Here is a 20811-nt window from a genome sequence, read left to right as displayed (position 1 = left end):
TAAGTTTGAATTTGCTTTACTGCTATTTATGGTTCCTGTTGTGTCTGAGTCCTTAGTCCTGTATTGGAGTTGGAGCAAAGAGATCCTAAGTCAAATAAAGCAGTGGTGCTTGGGCACTTTTTTTTTTTTTAATGCTTTCTGGTAAGACCGGCTCAGAGAGGGGTGTCCAGGATGGATTTACTAGGCAGGATCTGAAATTCTGGGTGCGCCTGTTCCTCTCTTTTAAAAGACTTACGAAGCTCATTGGAGCTGCGTCCCTTGGTGCTGCACCCCTTAGTGCTGTGTATTTGCTGCTGGAAGTGCTCCTCTGAGACACAGTGAAATTGTCCATGAAAGAAAAATATATCTGTAAGGAGACAACAAAATTTCTCTGTGTTTTCTGAAGGCTGCCTAAGCAGTGCTGCTTCCTGTAGCAGACTTTGAGCTTTCTGTAATTGAAGAGCAGTGGATGGGCCTGTGCAATAAATTAGATGTGACAGAATTATCTGCTGGTCAAGGTCTCTCTGTAATGCCACAGAAAACAAACAAACCCTGTAGTGCAACAGGGAAGTAGATTCAGGAGGAGAGGTTCCTAGGAACCTCTCTCTCTATAGACAGATATGGACCATCTTAAAATAAGATAGAAATAATTTTATAAGTGCCTGTAAGGAGAAACACTAACTTTTCTGGACTAGAAGGTTATGCAAAGTGATACAGAGGTTTGATATGTGGGCAAAAAATGTTGAGAAATCTTGTACAAGGCAGGCAGAGCATCAACCACTCGCATTAGCCATTGGCAGGCTTTGTTTTGCACTGTGCAAAAACTGCTTTTGTTTCTTTAAACCCACTTTTGATGCTCTAGCAGGTAGGATGGATGGCTTCTGGGTAAGTGAGTGGTGCACAGCCTGTCAGGAAGAGGTTATTTTCTGCACAGGGGCTGACAAGTCCTTTGCAGCTCTGGCAGGGAGTCTCTGAACCTCCACGATAGTTGGAGGTCGCTGGTAGCTTCCAGTGTGTGAGCAGGTAGGGAAGAGCCTTCTCTTCTCCATCTGCTTCCTCAGAATGAAGGATATGGTTTGGCAGCAGGGTGTGAAATGGGAGAGAAGGCAGCAGCTTACGTGTAGGATGTGTCTTCTAAAATACCATCTGACTTGGAAGGATGAGTTTCTCATCCTAGCTGCTTGTTTTGATCGTATCTTCAGTGTTGACAAAGATTTGCACAATTTGCTCAAATTTGAACCACTTTAGCATCAGCCCACCTGCCTGTGGTAGTGCTGCATTGTGGGGCTTGTCAGAGAACTGGATCTGAGGATTGCTGTGCCAAGGGTTTATCTTGGCCCACAAAACTTGAGACCAGCATTTCTATGGGTGATGCTGGAAGGGGGCAGCTTCATCTTGCACTGCTGTGAGGCATCTAAAAACAAATTATATGGGGCCAGATCCTGTGTCCAGATTTTCTCAGAGATTTTGAAATGGAGCTGTGGAAGATACTGAAGCACTTGATGATCCCCTCTGACCAAGCCAGCTTGAGCCAGATGACTCTTAGGAAAGAATTATCTTTCAGGTTGAAGAAAAAAAAAAATCTGGTTTAAGTTTCCAAAAACAAACCCCCAAACTCACCCCAGATGATGACAGAAAACTGTAAAATTAGGAGGTGGAAAATATAAAGCATTTTCCTGAACCATTCCATAAAAAAAAGTATATTTTAATATCAAGTGGTAATTGTGCTGCTGAGAGGGATCTTCTCTGAAAACTAGACAGGGGAAGGGTGAAGAAAATAGCACTTACCTGTACTAAAAGGGTCATTGCCATTGATGTGATGTATTAACTGAATGAATTGAAAGTAATTCAAAGAGCAAAAACTTCATGGAAGTTATCATAGTATATACAGGTCAATTTTCTGGTTCTTCAAATTATACTCTACAGGATGAGTATCTGTTTAGTCTGTTTATTAACTGAATAAATAAGATGACACTTTTTAATGTTCTTGCAGAAAGACAAGGCTTTTAGATGTGTTGCTATAAACTTCCTCTACAGAGTCAAGTATGATATGCCTGGTCCAGCACTTGCAGCTGGGGGTTTCCCTGGGAGAGATGATGCTACAGGTCCTTGCACCCCCTGCCTTGCGAGCCACTCTCTTTGCCCTTGTGTAGAGAATCCTTTTAACTTGGGATATTTTCTTTTGTTTTTCAGGCGACCACTTGAAAGTCTGCTCGCAAGGCTACACATGCTGCTCTCAAGAAATGGAGGAGAAGTACAGTCAGCAGAGTAAACATGACTTCAGAAATGCCGTTGTAGAGCTTAGCAATCACCTACAAACCATGTTTAGTTCTCGATACAAGAAGTTTGATGGTAAGTGCAGAGACCTTGAACTTGCTCTCCTTGGGATAAAAATATAAAAAAATCCCCATCCGGTTGTTCTCTGTGCAGTCGTTCTGCTCTGTCTCCCCTCTTGCTGGGAAAGTTCATGACTCGTGGCTCAGAGGGCAGAGCATGCCTTGTTTTGCAATCCCGTGAGAGAGAAATAGTTGCTGATTATGGCTGCTTGTTTCCCAAAGAGAGGGATCATTCTTTCTGATTAATCTTTTGAAAAGCCATTTTGCTCTAATGTAAGATTGCAGTTGGTTTTGTTGGTACATCCCCGCAGCGCGTGTAATTGTAACGTGCACGTCTTGCAGCCCCGATCCACAACAATGCTGATATTTCCCAGCGTGTTGTGAACCCACAGGATTTGTATCCATCTCACTTCTAGCCTTTGGGGCTAAGCAGAGCAACAGATAAACACAGAGCTGGTTTTGTGTGGAGGCTGAGGGTTCAAGTGTGAGGCAGGGTCAGAAGCAAAATGAACAAGTCTCGGCTGAATTCCCATCGCTGCAGCGATGTGAACTGCTGACAGATAAGCAAATGACTGGTCTCGGCATTGCCCTCGGGTCCACAGTGTGTCCTGTCAGACTGGGTCTCCATAGGGCATGCCTGGCTCATGGGAGCTGCAGGAAGAAGCTCCCTTAGCAGGCAGCTGTCACACAGCCTTCCAGCACTGCCTCGCAGCCCAGTGCCTTTCTTTTGAGACCACCTCTTGCAAACAGCTGCAGTCGATGCCCAGACATCAGGCACAGCACCCATCTGAGATCCAAATGTGTGATGAGTTGAGTGGACTGGGTTGCTCAGGTAGTTGTTCTGCTTGTATATCACCATCTGGTAGTAGAGGGTGATTCTACCATGCAACTTCTCTGGACCTTTTTCTCCCTTGTTTAGTCATTGGTTCAACGTGAGTTTTCTATGAGTATCCCGAAGTTTGTGCCCTGAACCTCCTAGCAAGCTCCCCTTAGCTACTGGAGCAGGTAGCAGCCTCTTTCTTTCAAAAGGTATTGGCACTAGGGTGAGGGAAAAAATCCCTGGGTATGAAATTGCAGTGAGTCAAAGTGGAATTACGCAATCATCTTGATAGCATCTAAATCTGCTAGCTAAATATTTCCCTCTTAACCTCTGTTGTCTCTACCTGCTGGTACACCAAGGGGTGATAGAGGGAGAACCAAAGTGTCTAGACTTGCAAGCTTATTAAATGCAGAACAAGACACTTAATGAAATCCAGCCCATAGATAAGCCCTTTCAAAGAGACCAGAGGAACAGCATCTGCTTCACCTTAAATGAACGATGAGGCTTTTTGAAATGCTGCATTGAAAACAAAGAGCATGCACAGTTCACTGCATTAGCATCCCTGACGTGGAGCAGACATACTGCGAGGTGCATCTGCCTGTTTGTGGGATGAGAAATGGCTGCAGGGCTGTATGAAGGCAGGGGGATATTAAGCCAAGCTGAGCTGGTTACCTGTTGAAGCTCAAGGCTTCAAAATAGGTGAGCTTTGGGAGGGAGCCCTGTACAAGCTTGTTCTGTCTGTTCTCTGTGTTTCTCCTGTCAGACACTTGCAGTGTCCTGTCCCCTTGTGCTGGTCTCATTCCCATTTTAGCCTGCAAAGTCCTTGACCGGCAAGTGTGGAAGGGGATGGTGTTCAGCTATTCCTGAAAGCTGGATTTACTGTGCCCAGCCTGTCCCTGAAGGGTGTTTCTCTGCCTTGTATGAAACTAATAAAGGAGAATTAGCAATCTCCTCATCCTGTCCCAAAGCCTGTCCCAAACCCAGGCTCTGTCTTTGAGTGTTTGTTAATATCAGATCTAAATCTGCATTTGCTGCAGACAAAGCTGGTTTAAGGATTTTTTTAATCTTACCTGGAGTGGAAGCAGAGATGAACTGATTACCGCCCTCCATCATTTACCTCTTGGGAGACTTGTAATCATGACTGCTTCTCTCCCTCCAGCCCAGTCACCTGGCAGCTGGAGGCACACCTTCAACAGCGCTCCTGCTGGCAGCTGGGGCAGGTTGAGGAGTCTCCCCTCTGAGGTTCTCAGACTCTTCTGCAAAAATTTTGGAGTTCCATGCCCTAGTTTGCTGTGTTTTGTTTGTTTAAGAGCCTGCTGTTGAGTGTCCGGCTGCTTGTGGGGTGGTTTTTCTTTCTTTTTGTCCTGGTGCTTGGTCATAAGGTCAGCTGTGCTCAGTTCTGCCTTGCATGTTTGAGTTCTTCTTGCCTAACATAGTTCATCCCACACTTGTGATGTTGTGTGCCCAAACTACTACAGGAAGGAGAGGCAATCAAGACCCATATGTTTGTACTGATCTCTAGGGATGAGACTGGAAAAGGACATGATCCCTTCCAGAGCTCTTCCTCTACATGGAACCATGCTCTGATTTTACCATTTGCAGCTCTTCAGGGCTTCCTTATTACTCATAGCTAAATCCTTTCAAATGAAAATGAAGCTGACAAATACGAGCTGTGCACCTTTCTCTGTTTAACATGAAATCCACTGCGTTACAGCTGTGTGGAGTGACTGAGCAGGCAAGATGAGTTATTACAGAGACCAAATTCACTCCAGCAAGTGGAATGGATACTTCTCTAGTGGAGTGACACATCCCTATGCTGCGAATGGCCACTCCGGGATGCAGCCCAAGCAGCAAACTCTGTCCTCCAGCCTTTTGGAAATCTTTGTTGTGGGTTCTTTGGCTTCTGATCTCTCAGCCTTGACATTCAGGTCTGAGAGGCAAACCTGTACTGCCTCTGTTATGTGCTTGACCTTTGAAGCAGTTGTTGCTGCAGAAGGACAGCCGAAGTGGCGGCATGTCCTTTGGATGGAGGCTGGGATGCCCTGTGGCTTCTGGAGTGTTTGCATCAGCTGTTGCTGGAGCGCTGTGTGCTGTTGGAACTGTTGCCAGAATTGCTCTGATCTGACACCAAAGCCGTACAGAAATGGATTATCTCCTCTTAATCGGGAGCATGGAACAAGCTGCTGATTATCCATCCCCAGAGGGCTGACCAGGAGCCATTTCGGCTCCTAATGCGTAATGTGACAGCGTCAGATCCTCCTGCGCGTGTTTGGTTTGCAGGCACTGGGAGAACTTGGGAGCTTTGGAGTCCCGTATCTTATATATCCTGTCTAAATATTTGCTTACTGTACAGTTACGTATGCTCCACGAGGTCTCTCCTGTTGTAATTTAAACCACTAGCCTGATCCCAGTGTAGCAGTAAGGTATATATTTTCAACAGTAAGGGAAATGATTTTCTGATAAAATAAAAACTGCTTTGTGACTTGTCGGATTCACCGTTGCTAAATGACTTTAGAGGCAAAGATTTGCCATTTTTCCCAGTCTCAGATACGTTTATGGGATTCATTGAGAAATTAATAGGTGAGATTCTCTGGCAAAGTGAGCGTCTCCCCTCGTGACAATGACAGTTGTGGGAAAGCCACTGTGATGACATCTCATGCCACAGAAGCAGTTATAGCAGCCAGGGCTTTAAAGACCCCACCCCCCATTTTTTAAAATAAAATCTACTGTTCCCTGTCCTCACAAGTTAGTGCCCTCCCCTTCCCTCTCTCAGGGATTAATAACATTAATAGAATTAATGGTGACATTAAGACTGCATAAATGTTCGATCGCATTTAGTAAACTCAAATCTTCACCTCTTTTGCCCTTTGAGGCTGAAGTTTTCCATGCTGGGGTCTGTGCTAGCCAAGCAGTGCTTTGGGGAAATTGCTCAGCTGTTTTGAGGAATTGGAGCTGGGACAGGACATACCCCATAACTCTTCTGCAGCGTTTCCGCTATTTGGTTTCTTCCTAGATAAGATGTTCTTTTATCTTTATTAAAGACACCTCCTGAATCTCTTGGAAGATGTAACTTGTGCCAAGCCCTTTTCTGGGTGGAGAAATTATTTTGTATAGGCTGGTTGCAGAGTGACTGGGCAGGCAGAGCCCCAATCCCCCACGAACAGAGGCACTACTGAGTCCTTGTTTCTCCTGCCCCTGCATTTCACAAGTATTTTTGCTGTTGCTCTTAAAATCTTGTTGTTCTTCTGTGTGCTCTAGATTTAGGGAAGGCAGCAAACTTCTGCAACCTCTGTTGTATGGGAATGAAGAGGTGAATGAGAGGTGGTCCATTTCTGGGCTGGGCTGTCAGGAGGTTTGGTGTTCTCAATGCCCGGGCATCAGAAGGATTTGAACAAAATGGTACAGCCCGAGCCAGCATCTGGGAAGCTGCTGAATGCTGAGTGTCTTGTTTCTGATACACTCCCCCTGACTTTTCCATTAGCATTTAAGATAAAACAAATACAGAAGTGTAAAAGGAACCCCCTTTGGGATGATGAGCGGAAAGGAACCAAATCCAGGAAGAAGGGGTTTGCCAAGGGTCCCCGAGTCCGTGGGGCACACAGCCCCTCTGCCACACAGGTAGAGGGCAGAGGGATCCCTGTTTGTGGGCTCCATGTTTATGTTGGGCAGGGTAGCTGCAGGTACCAAGTGTGATCATGATGTGCGTCTTTGAAGCATCTCAGGGTGCCCTTGACCTTCTAGTGTGAGACCAGTGTTACTCCTGCGTGTGTGAATTACTTCCAAAAGCTGGCATATGGCCAAGGTTGAGATTCTGGTTGGGGGAACATTGGCCAAATACCTTCCAAACTGTGCTAAAGCTGGAGAAAAAAACCCTGGAATCTTGTTTCTGAATTTAATTTTCATTGTTCAGATAACCCGAGGCTTTCAGCTGCTGTCTCCAGGTAGGAGTTAACAGGAGGTGTTCTGGTGCAGCAGGGCACATGACTGGGACATGTTAGTAACTGGGAAGGAGGCAGAAGGGAGGAGGGAGAGCTTTTGGTGGTCTTCTTTCTGCTGCTTCAGGCAGTGTGGAGGCAAATGGTGAAAGATGAGCCCTGCAGGTGCCCGGCCTGCTGCTCCTATAGTTAGAATTTGGCAGACCATCGGGGCACTCTGCCTTACCAAAATAACTGCCCTTTGGGGACCTTCATCTCACATTAACTCTGTTATTGGAAACTGCCTGCAGGGCCTCATCCTGCTCCTTTGGCAGGGTCCCCCCATGTCCGTGGCACCCAGGACCACAGGGTTAGTACTGGCTGCCAGCATGTTTATCTACGCACGAGGCATCTCCAGGTGTGTCTCATGTCTAGATAAAGGCACAGCCATGTTCTTCCCTCTCCAGAAAGGGATGGTACCAAACCTCATACCAACCAGGGCAGAAAACACTGAAGAGATCCCTCAAATTTTGTGGAAGAACCACTTGCAGAGAGGCTTCAGACTTGGTTTCAGACCAGTGCATACCCAGGGTCATGGGAGCACCCACCAACGCACTTCCTTCATAAAATCCTGCTTGTGGGCTTTTGCTTGTGCTTTCCCACTCACTGCAACAGCAATGAAACAAATTGTCTGCTCTCTGTGCTTTGGAAGTTTGTTTATTCTTTGCTTTTGTTCAACTGGCTCCTCTCCATCTGGAGGTCTTTAAGGAGATACAAAGACACTATGATTTTAGTGTTCTCTTCACTGAGGAGGGTGATGCTTGTCTGAAAGTGGCAGGAACTAGACCTCTCTTTGGGAGGCTTGGAAAGATCCTGTAGTCAAGTTATCTCAGAAAGAGGAAATCTCAAAGGGAGGGGAACCTCCTGCCCAGTAGGTTGTGAGGGGAAAAAAAAAAAAAAAAGAGACTAGATCTTGTAATTGAGCAAAGACTTTAGCAATGGGCAAAAACCCTTTGTGTATGGGCTTGGAGGGTTCAAATGGTCTCCTGTGATCTCAGGTCCAAGCAGTTCTGCTGTTAAGGTCACAGGTGCCCTTACCCATTTGGGGTTTTTTCCCAAAAGCCAAGATGCAGACAGCAGGCTTTGTACTTGGCTACAGGAAAGGTGCCCCATGCGCTCTGGTTACTAATTGCTGTCAACCAGTCAATGAGCTATTGTTTGTCTGTTTAAAATTAACTCTCTCTTCCTCCTTCTTGCACAAAGGAGCCACCAACCCTATGTGCATGGTGCTGGTAGCTGCTCCTCTGAATGCCTGTTGAGGTGGTGCTGTTTTGGGATGTTGTGGTGGACTTGAGGGTGTAATAACCCATCGGTGCAGAGCTGGGGCTATTCTGTTAGTGTTTAATGTACTGTAATGTCTCAGTGTACAGCCATTCTTGTGCTGGCTGAACAAATAAGAGGCGGCCCCAGCTGGAAGAGCTCTCAGTGCAACTTTAACGAGATGAGGGCAACTGAGGTAATGGGAACAAGAAAACCATCCCCACCAGAAGCTCGGGCCCTCCTCGCACTCTTTGACAGCAGTGGAAAGGGAAGCTTGGGAAAACACATATGTGTGAAATACCTTAGTGAGTGTCCCAGAAAGCTCCGTTGAGTTGAGGGGGTGTGGGAGGCAGCTCACTTCCAGGTGAACGTGAGCTTGCTGTTTGGAGTGGGAAGTTGCCGTGTTGGTACGGGGTGGATGTGGGTCAGCAGGCTGAAACTGCTGAGAAATCACAGATGTGTCTGAAAGGTCATTTTAGACTGAGAAATGGGTGCAGTGAAAATTAGACATTGGGGAGAGTGGAGGGAAGAGCAAACAATGGAGGGAAAGGAAGAAGCAGTTGCAAGGGAGGTGCACTGGGGAAGAGTACTGTTGAGCTGTTGTCACGAGGAGGGATATGGAAGAGCTGGGAATGATGGACCAGCTCAAGGAGGAGGCAGCATGGGAGCAGTAGGAGAAACCCACTACAGCTGACCCAGAATGGGATGCATGAGCACTGACAGACCCTGAAAACAGGGAGGAGGAGGCTACAAAGACTGGGCTCATCCTATTGCACAGGATGTGGCAGAGCAGAGTGGACTAAGGGGGGGCCAAGGGCATTTCTCTTGATGGGGTGACTGGTGTGTGCAGCAGGATGCGATGTGCTGCTATTTGTTTCTTGAATCACAGGCAGCAATCTCCACATTGTTTTTCCTCCTCCTTCATGGCTTCTTATTCTCTAGCGAGCTCAGTCTCAGTGTCTTGGTGGTACCTGGCACTGTGTTTTCTTCTGCCCTGCTCTTCTGAGCTCCTACCCAGCCCTATGGTGCTTTAGAAACAAGAACTTTTAAAAATCCTGGGTTTTGGCGGTTTGTTTCTTTTTTTTATCCTATGAGACTGTAGCCCAGTTTTTGTTATTGTCTTGACTTTTCACTAATCAAGCAAAGTTAGGGGAGATGATGTTGTTCCTCCCAGCTCTCCAGGGTTCACATGTTGGGGCTGTTACTGTGACACTGGCAAGATTTAAGCCTGTACTTCTTCAAGCTCTGTGAAAAGAGTTCTTCCCATGTCAATAAGTGCTAACACATGTTTGAAAACAGGACACAGAAACAGCTTGTGGATCTGCCCTGCCCTTCCTGAGTTCATATTCCATAAATGTGTTAACACTATGTGTTCATCGGTTTCTCAACACTTCCGGAAAAAGGTTGTTAAGCTACAGTTTGTTTTTCCCTGGTGGAAATTACAAATGTGGTATATGCAATAAAGGAAGTGAAGGCATATTAAAAATAATGAAGCACATTTAGAAAAAAAAATAATCCCTCTTCTCGCTTTGGACTAGGTGGCATGGGCTGTGCGTGGCTTCAGCCTCCAGGTGAAGAGAGAACTGTGAAACATGGGTCTCTTTTCTTCCAAATTCCTTTTATCTGTCAGATTGAATTTTGCTTTGCATGGTAGGAGCAGCTGCAGGGTGGAGTTTTCGGCCGCAGATGCACCTCTGAGAAGGCGCTGGGACGGTGCCGACCCCTCCGCGGCACAGCCTGCAGGGCCGTGGCTTGGGCAGGAGCATTCGTCTGGGAATCCATCTTGCTGTTGTGGACATTTTATGAGTAAACCATGTAAGGAGAAAATATAATTAATCTCTTTGTGGCAGTGTTCTCCTGTACACATTAGAAAGCGTAATTGTCTATACAGACAAGCAAATTAAAGGTTTTGGTAAGACAGACGCTCCTTAATTAATCATAATCTGGACAGCATATTAAGAGTATGCCTGAAACGCTGGGCGGCAAATTATCTGAAACTAATTAATTGTGCCTGTAAAAATTCAGCATGTTCCATCTGCGTGCTTGAACCTGGTTTTATTTGTTTTTTAAAGTGTATTGAGTAATTGCATGTCTACCTGGGATCTGTGTGTGTAGTTCATTTGCAGACCTCAAACAGAATAAGCCCAGCTGAAAACTCAGCTCTAAGCTAAGGAAAGCTGGTGTATGTGAAATGCAGCATGTCTGGTGGCTTTTGGGAGCAGAAAGGTGTGTGGCAACCCTGCTCTCCTTTTGGAATGGCAGCAGCACACCTGAGCATGGCCAACAGATGGGTGTCTGTAGTGAGCATATTGGCTCAACAGCCCTTGGGTAAGATTCTACCCTTTTTGCACCACAGTTAAGGTTTCCTTTGCTCTATAAAATGTGGGGTTTTCAGGTGCTGAGCCCTGGGTCACTGATGGTTTAACTCTGCAGTGGCTGGAAGAGGAGCAGTCAGGGTGCCGTGGAGTAACGTGCTTCTCTGTGTGAAAGTATTCTCTGAAATAAATGTGTTTCGTTCCTGAAGATCAAGAAATTAAAAGCAAAACTTTGCCCTCCCGCAGTGGTTGGCTGCAGATTCAGCCCTGAAGACTTTGCCTGGGGCAGGGCTGGGGAGGCAGAGGACACTGGTGCTCTGCTCCTGACACAGGGCAGGTAATGGCAGGAGGCAGCTCAGACCAGGCAGTTTTGCTGCTTCTTCCTTTGTCACCAGTGTTCATAGGGAAATGCCAAACCTGCCTGTGGGTGGAGGGGAATGTTCCCCTTTGATGTGTTCATCTCATTTCTAGGAGCTGCCTTTGATTTAGGTAGGACTGTGCCCTACAGCACCTGGCTCTCCTCAGCAAAAGCCCTCTTGTATGAAAATCCCACTCTTAGCATACCTGAAAATGTTAGCACGAGGAATAGGAAAACATTGCCTCCCTTCTTACTTAAAAAAGAAAAAAAAAAAAAAAGAGGATATTTTCATATGAGACAGATGAAACCAAGATCAAAAAAAATACTGGGTTCAAAAGTCAAAGGAAGTGAATGTGTTGTCTGGAGGTGGGATTTGCTCTGTCTCACAGTAGGTGGAGTGATTGTGTTTCTTCAATTAGCTCATGTATCTGCAATTTGGAAGAAAGATTATTTTGAATTATTCTGGCAGTGGAATCGGATGTCATGTGGGAGCACCTTGGGGAAATGCAGTGCTCTCCTGTGCTGGGTTACTGACAGGGCTGGTCTGCCCTCCAGCTGCAAACAGGTAATACATCTTATTACCTGAAAAAAAGGAAATTGCCAAGTAGCTATGGTTATGTTTCCCACTATGCTCCTTTATAGAAGGATTTGTTTAAAAGCAGAGACTTGTTTTTTCCCTGGGATTTTTGTTGCAGAGATACCAAATATGTCACATCTAGTCTTTCTTACCATGTCATGACATCTCTAGGTGCTCGCTGAATGTTAGGAATTGAAATTCTACCTTGAAATTCAAACGTGTTAAAAGAATAAACAGAGCCCAGAGCTGTAGATTGCCTGACTGCAAGTTACTGCCTTTTCTGTCTCTAAAAGTTAATTGCATTGGAAATGTCATCTTCCTTTGAGCATCAAAGCCGATGGCATCCACGGGATTTATTTTGCAATACAGACAAATTTTAAACTTGTTTCTTGGTGTTAGGAAAGGTTTTGTGGCTCTGGTCCCACCAGGCAGCTCAGCAGCACTGCTACCCTCACCCCTGCATTCATGCTGGTCGAGAAGGTGACTTTTTATCAGCGGGACTAAGCAGAGGTGTGTTGAAGCAGTACAGTGTGGACTTGCTCCTGTGTCAGCTTGGCCCAGAGCTGGCTGTGCCGTGGTAGCCCAATGCTTTGTCTATGGTCCATCATCTCTGTGGAACCCAGCTATCTTTCCACACTCTGCTCTCAGCCAGGAGAACCAGGGAGCCCTTTGAGCCATGTGCTGCTCCTGCAGGTCAGCTTGTGAAACCCTTTCCAACCGTGTGTGTGCCCGGGCCTGTTTGTCGACAGAGGGGCCAGCCCTTGTTCGGGGAGTTTAAACAAGATAACTGGAGGGAAAATAGAGCCTGCCATCCCTCCAGATAGCAGTGTCTCAGAGAGCACTGGCAAAGTATGATTTGTTGTCTGTGAAAAATGTTTGCGTTTGACAGCTTTTCACAGGAAGCCTGTCAGAGTGATAATTTAATGAGTACAGATTGCTTGCAACACAGCTGTAAAACGTGCTTTTACAGTGCTGTAAAATAAGCAACCGAGGCCTTTGTGTGTTTGCTTTGTTTGAGAACAAGTCAACTTCTAATACAAATGAAAGGTGGTCATTTATTTTACCCAGCAAACAGTCAAGACGTAAGAGAGGAACCTGCCATTTTTCTTCTTGCGGTGGCAAGGTTAATGCTGGGTTACATTGGTGTTTGCTAATCAGCTCATTTCCGTGAAGGGGAGAATTAATATCTAATTAGATGTAGGGAGTTACTAGTCAGATTAGCATTTAACTCATAAAAAGGACTTTTGGGCTTTCTTTTCTTCATTGTGGACATCTCTGTCAGTGGTTTGCACAGAGAAAAGATTAATGTTCCTTCCTGTGCCCAAGCCAATTTCTTGATGTGGAGATAAAAAGTGAGGATGCAGACTTATGCTAATAGCTAGACTAAAACATACCTATATATATAATTTAATCACTGCTGGTGACCAAATTAAGAGTGCTATGCATTGCATGGGGGAAGATGATGTTATCCACATCCCACTGCTGGGTTCGTCCCAGCAGTGATGCTTGGCGTCACTCCTCCCCACCATCCCAATCTCACCTCTACCCCAGGAGCCTCAAGGTGCCAGCAATGGCACTTATGGGCAAAGCCACTGTCACTAGTCACCAGGGCATCCTGTCTGGCCTTGTTTGGGGATGCAGGCACGCGCTGGCAGGGAAGCTCTGCGGGTGGGAGCGTGGATGCTGACTCTGTGCTGCAGGCACGCAGCCTCCTCTGCCCTCCTCCCCTTCTTTATTTGGGAAGTGGCACTTGAGAACGGGTGTTTTCTGTCCATGAAAATGTGGTTGGAGCTCGAGCCAGAGACGATGGCTTTGTGTGTGCCTGCTGCCTCTGTCAGCAGTGTCATGTTGGGCTTTTAGAAGTGCCTGGTTTTGGTGGGAGGTTTTCATTTCCTTTATTTACCTTTCTTTCGGGCAAGGAAAAGCTGCTGGCTGGACGAGTGCAGGTGCATAGGTATTTGCTGCTAATTAGAATGCAGGGTTTTTTTCAGGATAATTAATGAACATACCCAGTTCTAGCCCACATGAAAAATTGCTAAGAGATTAAGAGCTCTAAAGCCTGGATACAGTTTATTCAACTTCACTTTGGAGTGTAACCAATAATAGGAGTTTAAGCAGGTGAATACATTGGTTATGGTAATATGTATGTATTACTAAAGATAACTTTCTTGGCTTAAAACGTTGCTTTGGGTTCTTTAGACTGGTGGTTGGAACTATCTAGTAGAATTGCCATCAATATAATTTCAAAATCTAATTCTTACTGAAGAGTTTGCTGATGCATCTGGCAGGTCTTGTGCCTGGCACAAAAGTATTTAAATAAACAACTTATTGGTGATACTGAAAGGTCTGAGCAAAGGAAGGAAGTGAACCTTCAAAATGATTAAGTGAATTAGAAATTAATATACACCAAGTTAATCTCTATAGTATAAACTCAACAGAAAAAAATCTTCCTGGAGAGGAAATGCCAGTCATGGGAACGAAAGTGGAGGTTCCTGCTGATATTGGACAGAGGACGTGTTGGATGTTTGAAATCAATCTCCTCTTCCCTGGATCATTTCTCTTGTACTCCTAAGAGGCTGCATTATATACAGCCATGTCAGGCACTGGACCCCGTGACTTTGTTCATCAGGAACTCAAGGAATGTTTCAGTTTTTCCAGAAAATGTTTTCTATGTTAGGCTTTGTTTGTACTGGAGCGCTTTGAAGACGAAAATCTGAACTTCAGCATACTTTTAATGTCTTTTAACAAGGTTTAAATTCACACTGGGCCAAAATATTCCCCCCCACCCCCTCTCCTTCTAACAACTTCTGGCCTTAAACATTGCTCCTTTGAGGATTTAAAAAACCACAGAGGCATGTTTTATTAAAGAATATTTATTGAATACGAGTCACAGAAAAGCAGAGGTCAGAATCCTCAATTGCTGGTGGCATGCATAAAATAATAAGCTCCCTTGCCTGCGCCGTGCGTAGCGGCGGAGAGGCTGCGCCCGCGCCCCGGGGTGCCGGTGTTCCCGCGGGGCTGGAGCAAACAGTTTGTGCTTAGACCCGCATGCCAAGGCTTTGGTGGCATGGTCTTGGTGGGGCATGTTCTTTAAACTGCGTCTGACGTGCCAGACATCATCAGGTGAGCTTGTCATCAGTGCTGGAGATGTAGGTGCACTGCCAAGGCACAGTGATGGCACTTTGGCAGCAGTCGCTCTCTCGGCTGTCTGGTGCTCTCAGAGGGTGAGTCAAAGTGGGGATTTGCTTTTAAAAAGTGATAAAAACCCCAAGGGCCCCCATCTGTGCTTCGTCATTTGAAAAATCTCTTGTTCTTCTGCCAAATGTTTAACCTTGGATTTTGAGCAAATTCTGTTATAATTATGGGGGTTTTTACACTGCTACAAGCATCTGAAGCCCCATCTGCAATCAAGACCAATTAGGTAATTAGAGACAGGCCCTACCCTGAGAGATGATGAACTTGCAGGACAGGAGAAAGAACCAGAAGGTAGATTTTTGGATTTGTTTTTAAAATGTATTAAAATTTATTGGTTTTGAGGCTGGTTTATGATCATTTTGGAAAAATAATTTGTCAGGAACTGAAAAGAAGGATCCATTTGTGTAAAACATCTGTTGAACAAAACCACCTTTTTTCTTTCAGATAGTCTTGTGCTTTGAAATTACTTCTTTTAAGATGGCTGAATTGAAACATAAGAAACTGGTGCACTTTTTTTGGTCTTTTTGCTGACTCTTATCGTGGTATTGAGATTTGTATCAAAAGAAATTTCACTCATGCAAGTCATCCAATCTGGAGAGAGGTTGTGGGGGTTGGTTTATGAAGAGTAATCAAAAATTTTGAGATATAAAAATGATTTGAAAATTTTTAGGGAGTCCTTTAACCTTCCATTTCATTTGGATGGTGGTCTCATTGTGCTGAATTTTCCAGTTAAGCAACAGTAGTTGCAGAAGTGTGTGAACACACAGCCCAGTGCCCATGTTCACCGTATCATCTCTTCCTCTTTCCTAGAGTTCTTCAAGGAGCTTCTCGAAAACGCCGAGAAGTCGCTGAACGACATGTTCGTGCGGACGTACGGCCGGCTGTACATGCAGAACTCGGAGCTGTTCAAGGACCTCTTCGTGGAGCTGAAGCGCTACTACGTGGGCGGCAACGTCAACCTGGAGGACATGCTCAACGAGTTCTGGGCGCGCTTGCTGGAGCGCATGTTCCGGCTGGTCAACCCCCAGTACCACTTCACGGACGAGTACCTGGAGTGTGTCAGCAAGTACACGGAGCAGCTGAAGCCCTTTGGGGACGTGCCGCGGAAGCTCAAGCTGCAAGTGACGCGAGCCTTCGTGGCCGCCCGCACCTTCGCGCAGGGCCTTGCCGTCGCCAGGGACGTTGTGAGCAAAGTGTCCGCGGTGAGCTCCATCTCGTGGTTGTTCCCCTGTCCCATGGACCCATGATGAATGGCATCTTTCCCTGTTGTCCTGGCTAGTGCCTGAAGGTGTGGGTGGTAGTTGAGTACAATGGGACCAAGCTCCATCTAGGTAGGCTGCGCTGTTGCGTGGTAGAGCCACGTTCTGGGGACACCACCATTTAGTGCTGCAGCCTGGCACCAGGGGTGTTCCCCAGGTGGATGCTTTGCTCCTGTCTAGGGAACAGTAACAGCAGGAAATTAAATACCTTCTGCAGTGGAAATAACCATGTTTGCTTGTGTAATGGCCGTATCTTCTTTTTAATATTGCCTTTAAATTACACTGAGTCGTGGATGCTACAGGCATCCATTATGGAGCAGCTGGTGATTTGCTCCTCACCCTGGGCATGGGGAGAGGCAGTTCACATCAGTAAATAGCACTTCTGTGATAACAGGAAGCTGGAATCATATGCACAGGGCAGATGCCAGTTGTGCTTGGTACCACACACAGAGCACAAGTTAGACCTTAAATATTTATGATAAGGTCACTTTTTTGGGGATCAAACAGCTGAAATATGTTGGTTACTTATATGTTTACCTCCTTCATATAAATCACTTTGGAGTTGTTCAAGTGGCGTGACTTTTTTTTTGACATGAGATTTGTCTTTAATTTTAGTCAGAGGTGTATGGTATAGGGAACAATCAATAATCCCCTTAAAGTAATTATGTAAGATAACAAATATTAGTGATTTCCTTTTAACAAACTCAACTCATTTCCTTTAGGCTGTAGAAGATTTATTGTAATAATTTAATCGGGCAGAGAGAGTTTTACTTTCTCTTTACCTGGTTACAGAGTAATAAAACACCAGGCTGAAAGAACAGGCAGGAGTTTGAATCAGCCTAAGTGCCAGGAAAGAAAAAAAAAAAAAAGAAAGAAGTAAACCAGCATAGCTGTTCATACGCTCTTAGAAGTGGAATGCAGTTTTGTCGGCAGCATAAGCAGCATTGTTAAGGGAGATAATTATTCAAATTTCTTTAACTTACAGGGATAATATTAAAATACTTTCTCTGAGGATAGGGAGAAAAAAACGTCTGCTTCCATGTTAGTTTTTCTTGAAGAGAAATGAGAAAACCAGCCTGCAATAAGCCACATGTGTGGTAGGGCAGAGAATATTAGCAAGGCAAGAGTTGCTATTCTAATATATCCAGGCTCTGGGAGTTAGTTTTAACTTAGCAGTGGCAGGTTTAGGTTTTTGGACCCCTTGACTCCCCGTCTGGTACTGATGACTCTCAAGTTAGATGTGTCTGATGTGTTAGATGTGTGCTGCTGGTTGAGGATGGGTGTGTGGAGCTCTGTGTGTGACATGTGGGTCACTCTTACGAGATGACAAAATCTTCCAGCCTCGGGGATGCTGTCCTGTGGTGGGAGGCAGGGTCGATGCCAGAGGAGGTCAAGTGTCTGTATGCCTGGTCACTGGCCAAGCCTACTGACCTCCTGGTTGGGGTTTTAGATTTGGTGGCCCTTGTTGTGGCTGTGTGGCAGATCTTGTGGTCATGGGATGGTGTTTGCGCTGCCGTAGAGTGTGGATGAAATATTCGAGTGGGAGGTCTGGCCGTTAAGCCCCAGTACGGTTTTGGGAATGTGCAATCACTTGATAGGCAGTAAATGTGCATGGGTGAGGGATTGTGTTTATGCTCCATCTGCTCAGAATTCATCAAAACGTCTCCAGACTTGACACGGAACCACAAGGGCTACGGTCCCCGCATCTGTTACGAATCAGAGTCGTGAACCCGAGGTGGCGTCGTCATTTCTCTTTCCCTTTTGAAGATCCTTGAGTGTAGAGTTGCCTTCAACCCTAGAATTAATTGCTCAAGTGTGGAAAGCTACCCATAGTCCCACGCAGCTGCAAAAATAGCTCACGTGCCCTGGACAATCACAGTTGCTGCACTTTCCACTTCACTTTCACAAGTTGCACTGGAAATTCTACAACAGATTGACTTTTCCAAGCAGTATCAAAAGTCCCTGCTGCTGAATACCTAAGGTTTAGTTGCAGCAGTAGAAGAAATAATAATCTTTTCTCTAGTGTTTTAATCTCATTCAGTGGAAATCTGACATCACGTTTCTGCAGGACACAATGGGAAATTCTAGACGCGAGTTTAAAAGCTGATGTTTTTATGCCTGCTGCTCTGCGGTTGTGTTTTGGGGCTTCCCACATTACATATAGATTAGCCTGGCTTTGCTGAGCTCTGTATAATGAGTCCATTGACTTTGCTTCCTTATTATTTTTACTCAGGAGTTGTAGTGGAATGACTGCTTATGCCAGGGATTAATTTGAGGGATAAATCTTCAACTCTTCTTTATGAAAAAATGTCCAAAGGAATGCAAATTAGTTTTACTTTTAATGCATTTTGTAACAAGTATGTAAAAAATACTTAATTGAAAATCCTCAGGAGGAAAAATACAAACTACTGCAAGACCTGGCTGCATACTTTCCCGGGATATTATCAGGAGAGCAAAGAGCACTTTACAGTGGAACGGCCTTGATGACTTTTTAATCCTAGATACTTTTACATCTTCACTAGGGGGATGTATTTAGAAGGGTATTGTTCTTGTGTGAGTTTGGAAGTAAAGGGGTAAAAGAAGAAAGGATATTGAAAAACAAAGTATGCTTGATTTCGAAGCCAGAATGCAAGAAAATAACTTTTAATTTGGCCTTGAATGGATCAGAAGGTGTGCCACTCTGCCCGAATACACAACAGAGATAAAGCTGTTTGGTTTTGAGAGAAAGCACAGATGTTTTTCAAACTATGTCTAAAGCCTACAATTTTGATGTTTGAGTCCCCATGCCTCAAATTCCCTCCTTTGGACCCAAAAAGTACAAAATTCTCCAGATCTATCCTGAAGGAGAAAACTCAGGATGCAGTTTCTGCCTGTTGGAGATGTGCCCTGCCTCTGGGGTTGGCTGTGAGGGTCCGGGGGCCTCCAACACTTCCCTCTGTCATCCGCTGACACTGGGTGCTTTCTCCCTGACCTTCTTGCCCCTGCCTTCGGGAGACGGAAATCTGCCCATCCCCTAATCACTCACCTGCTACTTAGCCCTCAACAAACGCTGAAGTCAGCCGGGTTAAATTGCTGCCAGCAGTGACATTTCCTGCCCCAGCCAGGGCTGGAAAAAAGGAGCAAATACAAGCCAGAGCCCTGAGTGACCAAAAAAGGATGAGAACCTGCAACTGGGCAGTTCTCAAGCTGCAGAGATGTTCCTCTAATTAGTTGCATGCAATTAAAACCACAGCCTCGTTGAGGGTCATGACACCTTTGAGGGTAAAGTGTAGTGGGGCTTGCAGTCAGCTACAGGTATGGAGCGGAGGTCCTTGTTTGTAGGGGGAGAAGTGAAATCAAGGGCTGAGCTCCTTGACATTTTGCAGGGTCAGGAGGAGCTGGGAGGGGAGATCTGGCTGGAGGTCAGCAGCAGAGGCACATGAAGGATGAAGTGTGCAGCCACACAGCATCAGCTCCCTGCATCTGCATCACCATCTCTCCACAGACCTGCAGGCTGGGACTTGTGGATATGACCTGCTGTAGTTATAGTGGTGGTGTGAGTTTTCTGGAGCCCCCCAGGAAATTTTTGCTGATCAACTGTTGTACTGGGATTCTTTTACCACTTTTCCCTCTTGCCCTTGTGTCCTGTCATTTGAGGCAGAAGTACTGGGAGCTCAGGAGGCTCCTGAACTACCTCCCCAGCAAGCATTTGAGAAGCATGTGCCACCAAAGCATCTGGGCTGCTGGAAAGAGTCTTCCAGCCTGTCCTTCGGAACTCTGGGAAAAGCAGCAGCTTGAAAATTGTGTGCAAGAAATGGTGTTTAGTTTGGAAGCACAGATATGAACCGTGTGAAATAATGCACAGCTTCATATGAGGAATAAATTTATCTCCTCATCTGCTGTCCTCAGGTGACATTAGCAGATGAGAGGGGGCTGCTGGAGATGTTCACGGCGGGTGGAGGAGGTCAGCTTTCTTGGTCTTGGCACTTCTTCCCTAATGAAGTGTAATGATAGCAGCCAAGGAGGGAATTTTCTTCCAACTGTTTATGAAGAGAATTGCAGAGGGGACAGGTGATTGCCTTCCCACACTGCTCCAGAGCTGGAGACGGGAGCCCAGCAGCTTTTTAACCCCTTTTGCTCTGAGCTGCCTCAGCTTAGATAAGGCATCTGTGGAGCCCACGTTAAGATTGGAACCTCTGTCCACCAGCCTACTGCTGAGCTGTGTCCCTGAACTGTGGTTCCTCTCCTTTTTGGTGTGGATGCTGAAAATGGACCAGATGTTGGCTTAGGAGAAGCAGTGATGAAAATAATGAAACAACGAGGCTTGTTTGTCATCACAAATAATAAGGCACCGAGCTCTCATTTTGGTAAAAGTTGTGCCCCTTGTAACTACCATTTGAGGATCTAAAAGTTTAGTCAGAGAGCCAAGGTCCAACCTCCTTCTGTGCAGTCTTTGTCCTTGGTTTGACTTAAGGGGAATGTGACCGTAATCCGCTTTCAGGAAGAAGTTCATGTTCCTATATCCAACGAAGCTGGGCAGCCTTCAGAGAGCAAACCCTGCCAGGGAAGTGACAGAAATGGAATGTGTTGCATGCATTCATTGGGAGGGGACAGAGGGGCAACACTTCTGCTTCGTGGGCAACTTGAGAAATGGCCAGAGAAACCAAGAAGCCCTTTTAGTGTAGCAGGGGGTTGTCCAAAGAGGCAGTGCAGCCCAGGCAGTGGGTTTCAAGCTGCGGGGCCAGACTGAGGGGCTTCC

The 20811-nt window shown here is 45.8% G+C and overlaps 1 protein-coding gene across 1 annotated transcript in view; it reads left to right on the top strand.

The window, feature by feature from the left end:
* Positions 1 to 20811, top strand: part of GPC4 (glypican 4) — a 67866-nt gene that overhangs the window by 28333 nt on the left and 18722 nt on the right. The window contains exons 2-3 of the mRNA XM_027899362.1: positions 2173 to 2331; positions 15625 to 16016. Of these exons, the coding sequence (XP_027755163.1) occupies positions 2173 to 2331; positions 15625 to 16016 (551 nt within the window). The remainder of the gene's footprint in view (positions 1 to 2172; positions 2332 to 15624; positions 16017 to 20811) is intronic.

This window comes from Empidonax traillii, unplaced genomic scaffold (genome assembly GCF_003031625.1).
Source record: "Empidonax traillii isolate 1590-97213 ecotype Southwest subspecies unplaced genomic scaffold, ASM303162v1 scaffold20:size5563877, whole genome shotgun sequence".
Taxonomy (NCBI): Eukaryota; Metazoa; Chordata; class Aves; order Passeriformes; family Tyrannidae; genus Empidonax; species Empidonax traillii.
The sequence above is the reverse complement of the archived record's forward strand: the minus strand, read 5'-3'. Positions and strand labels throughout refer to the sequence as shown.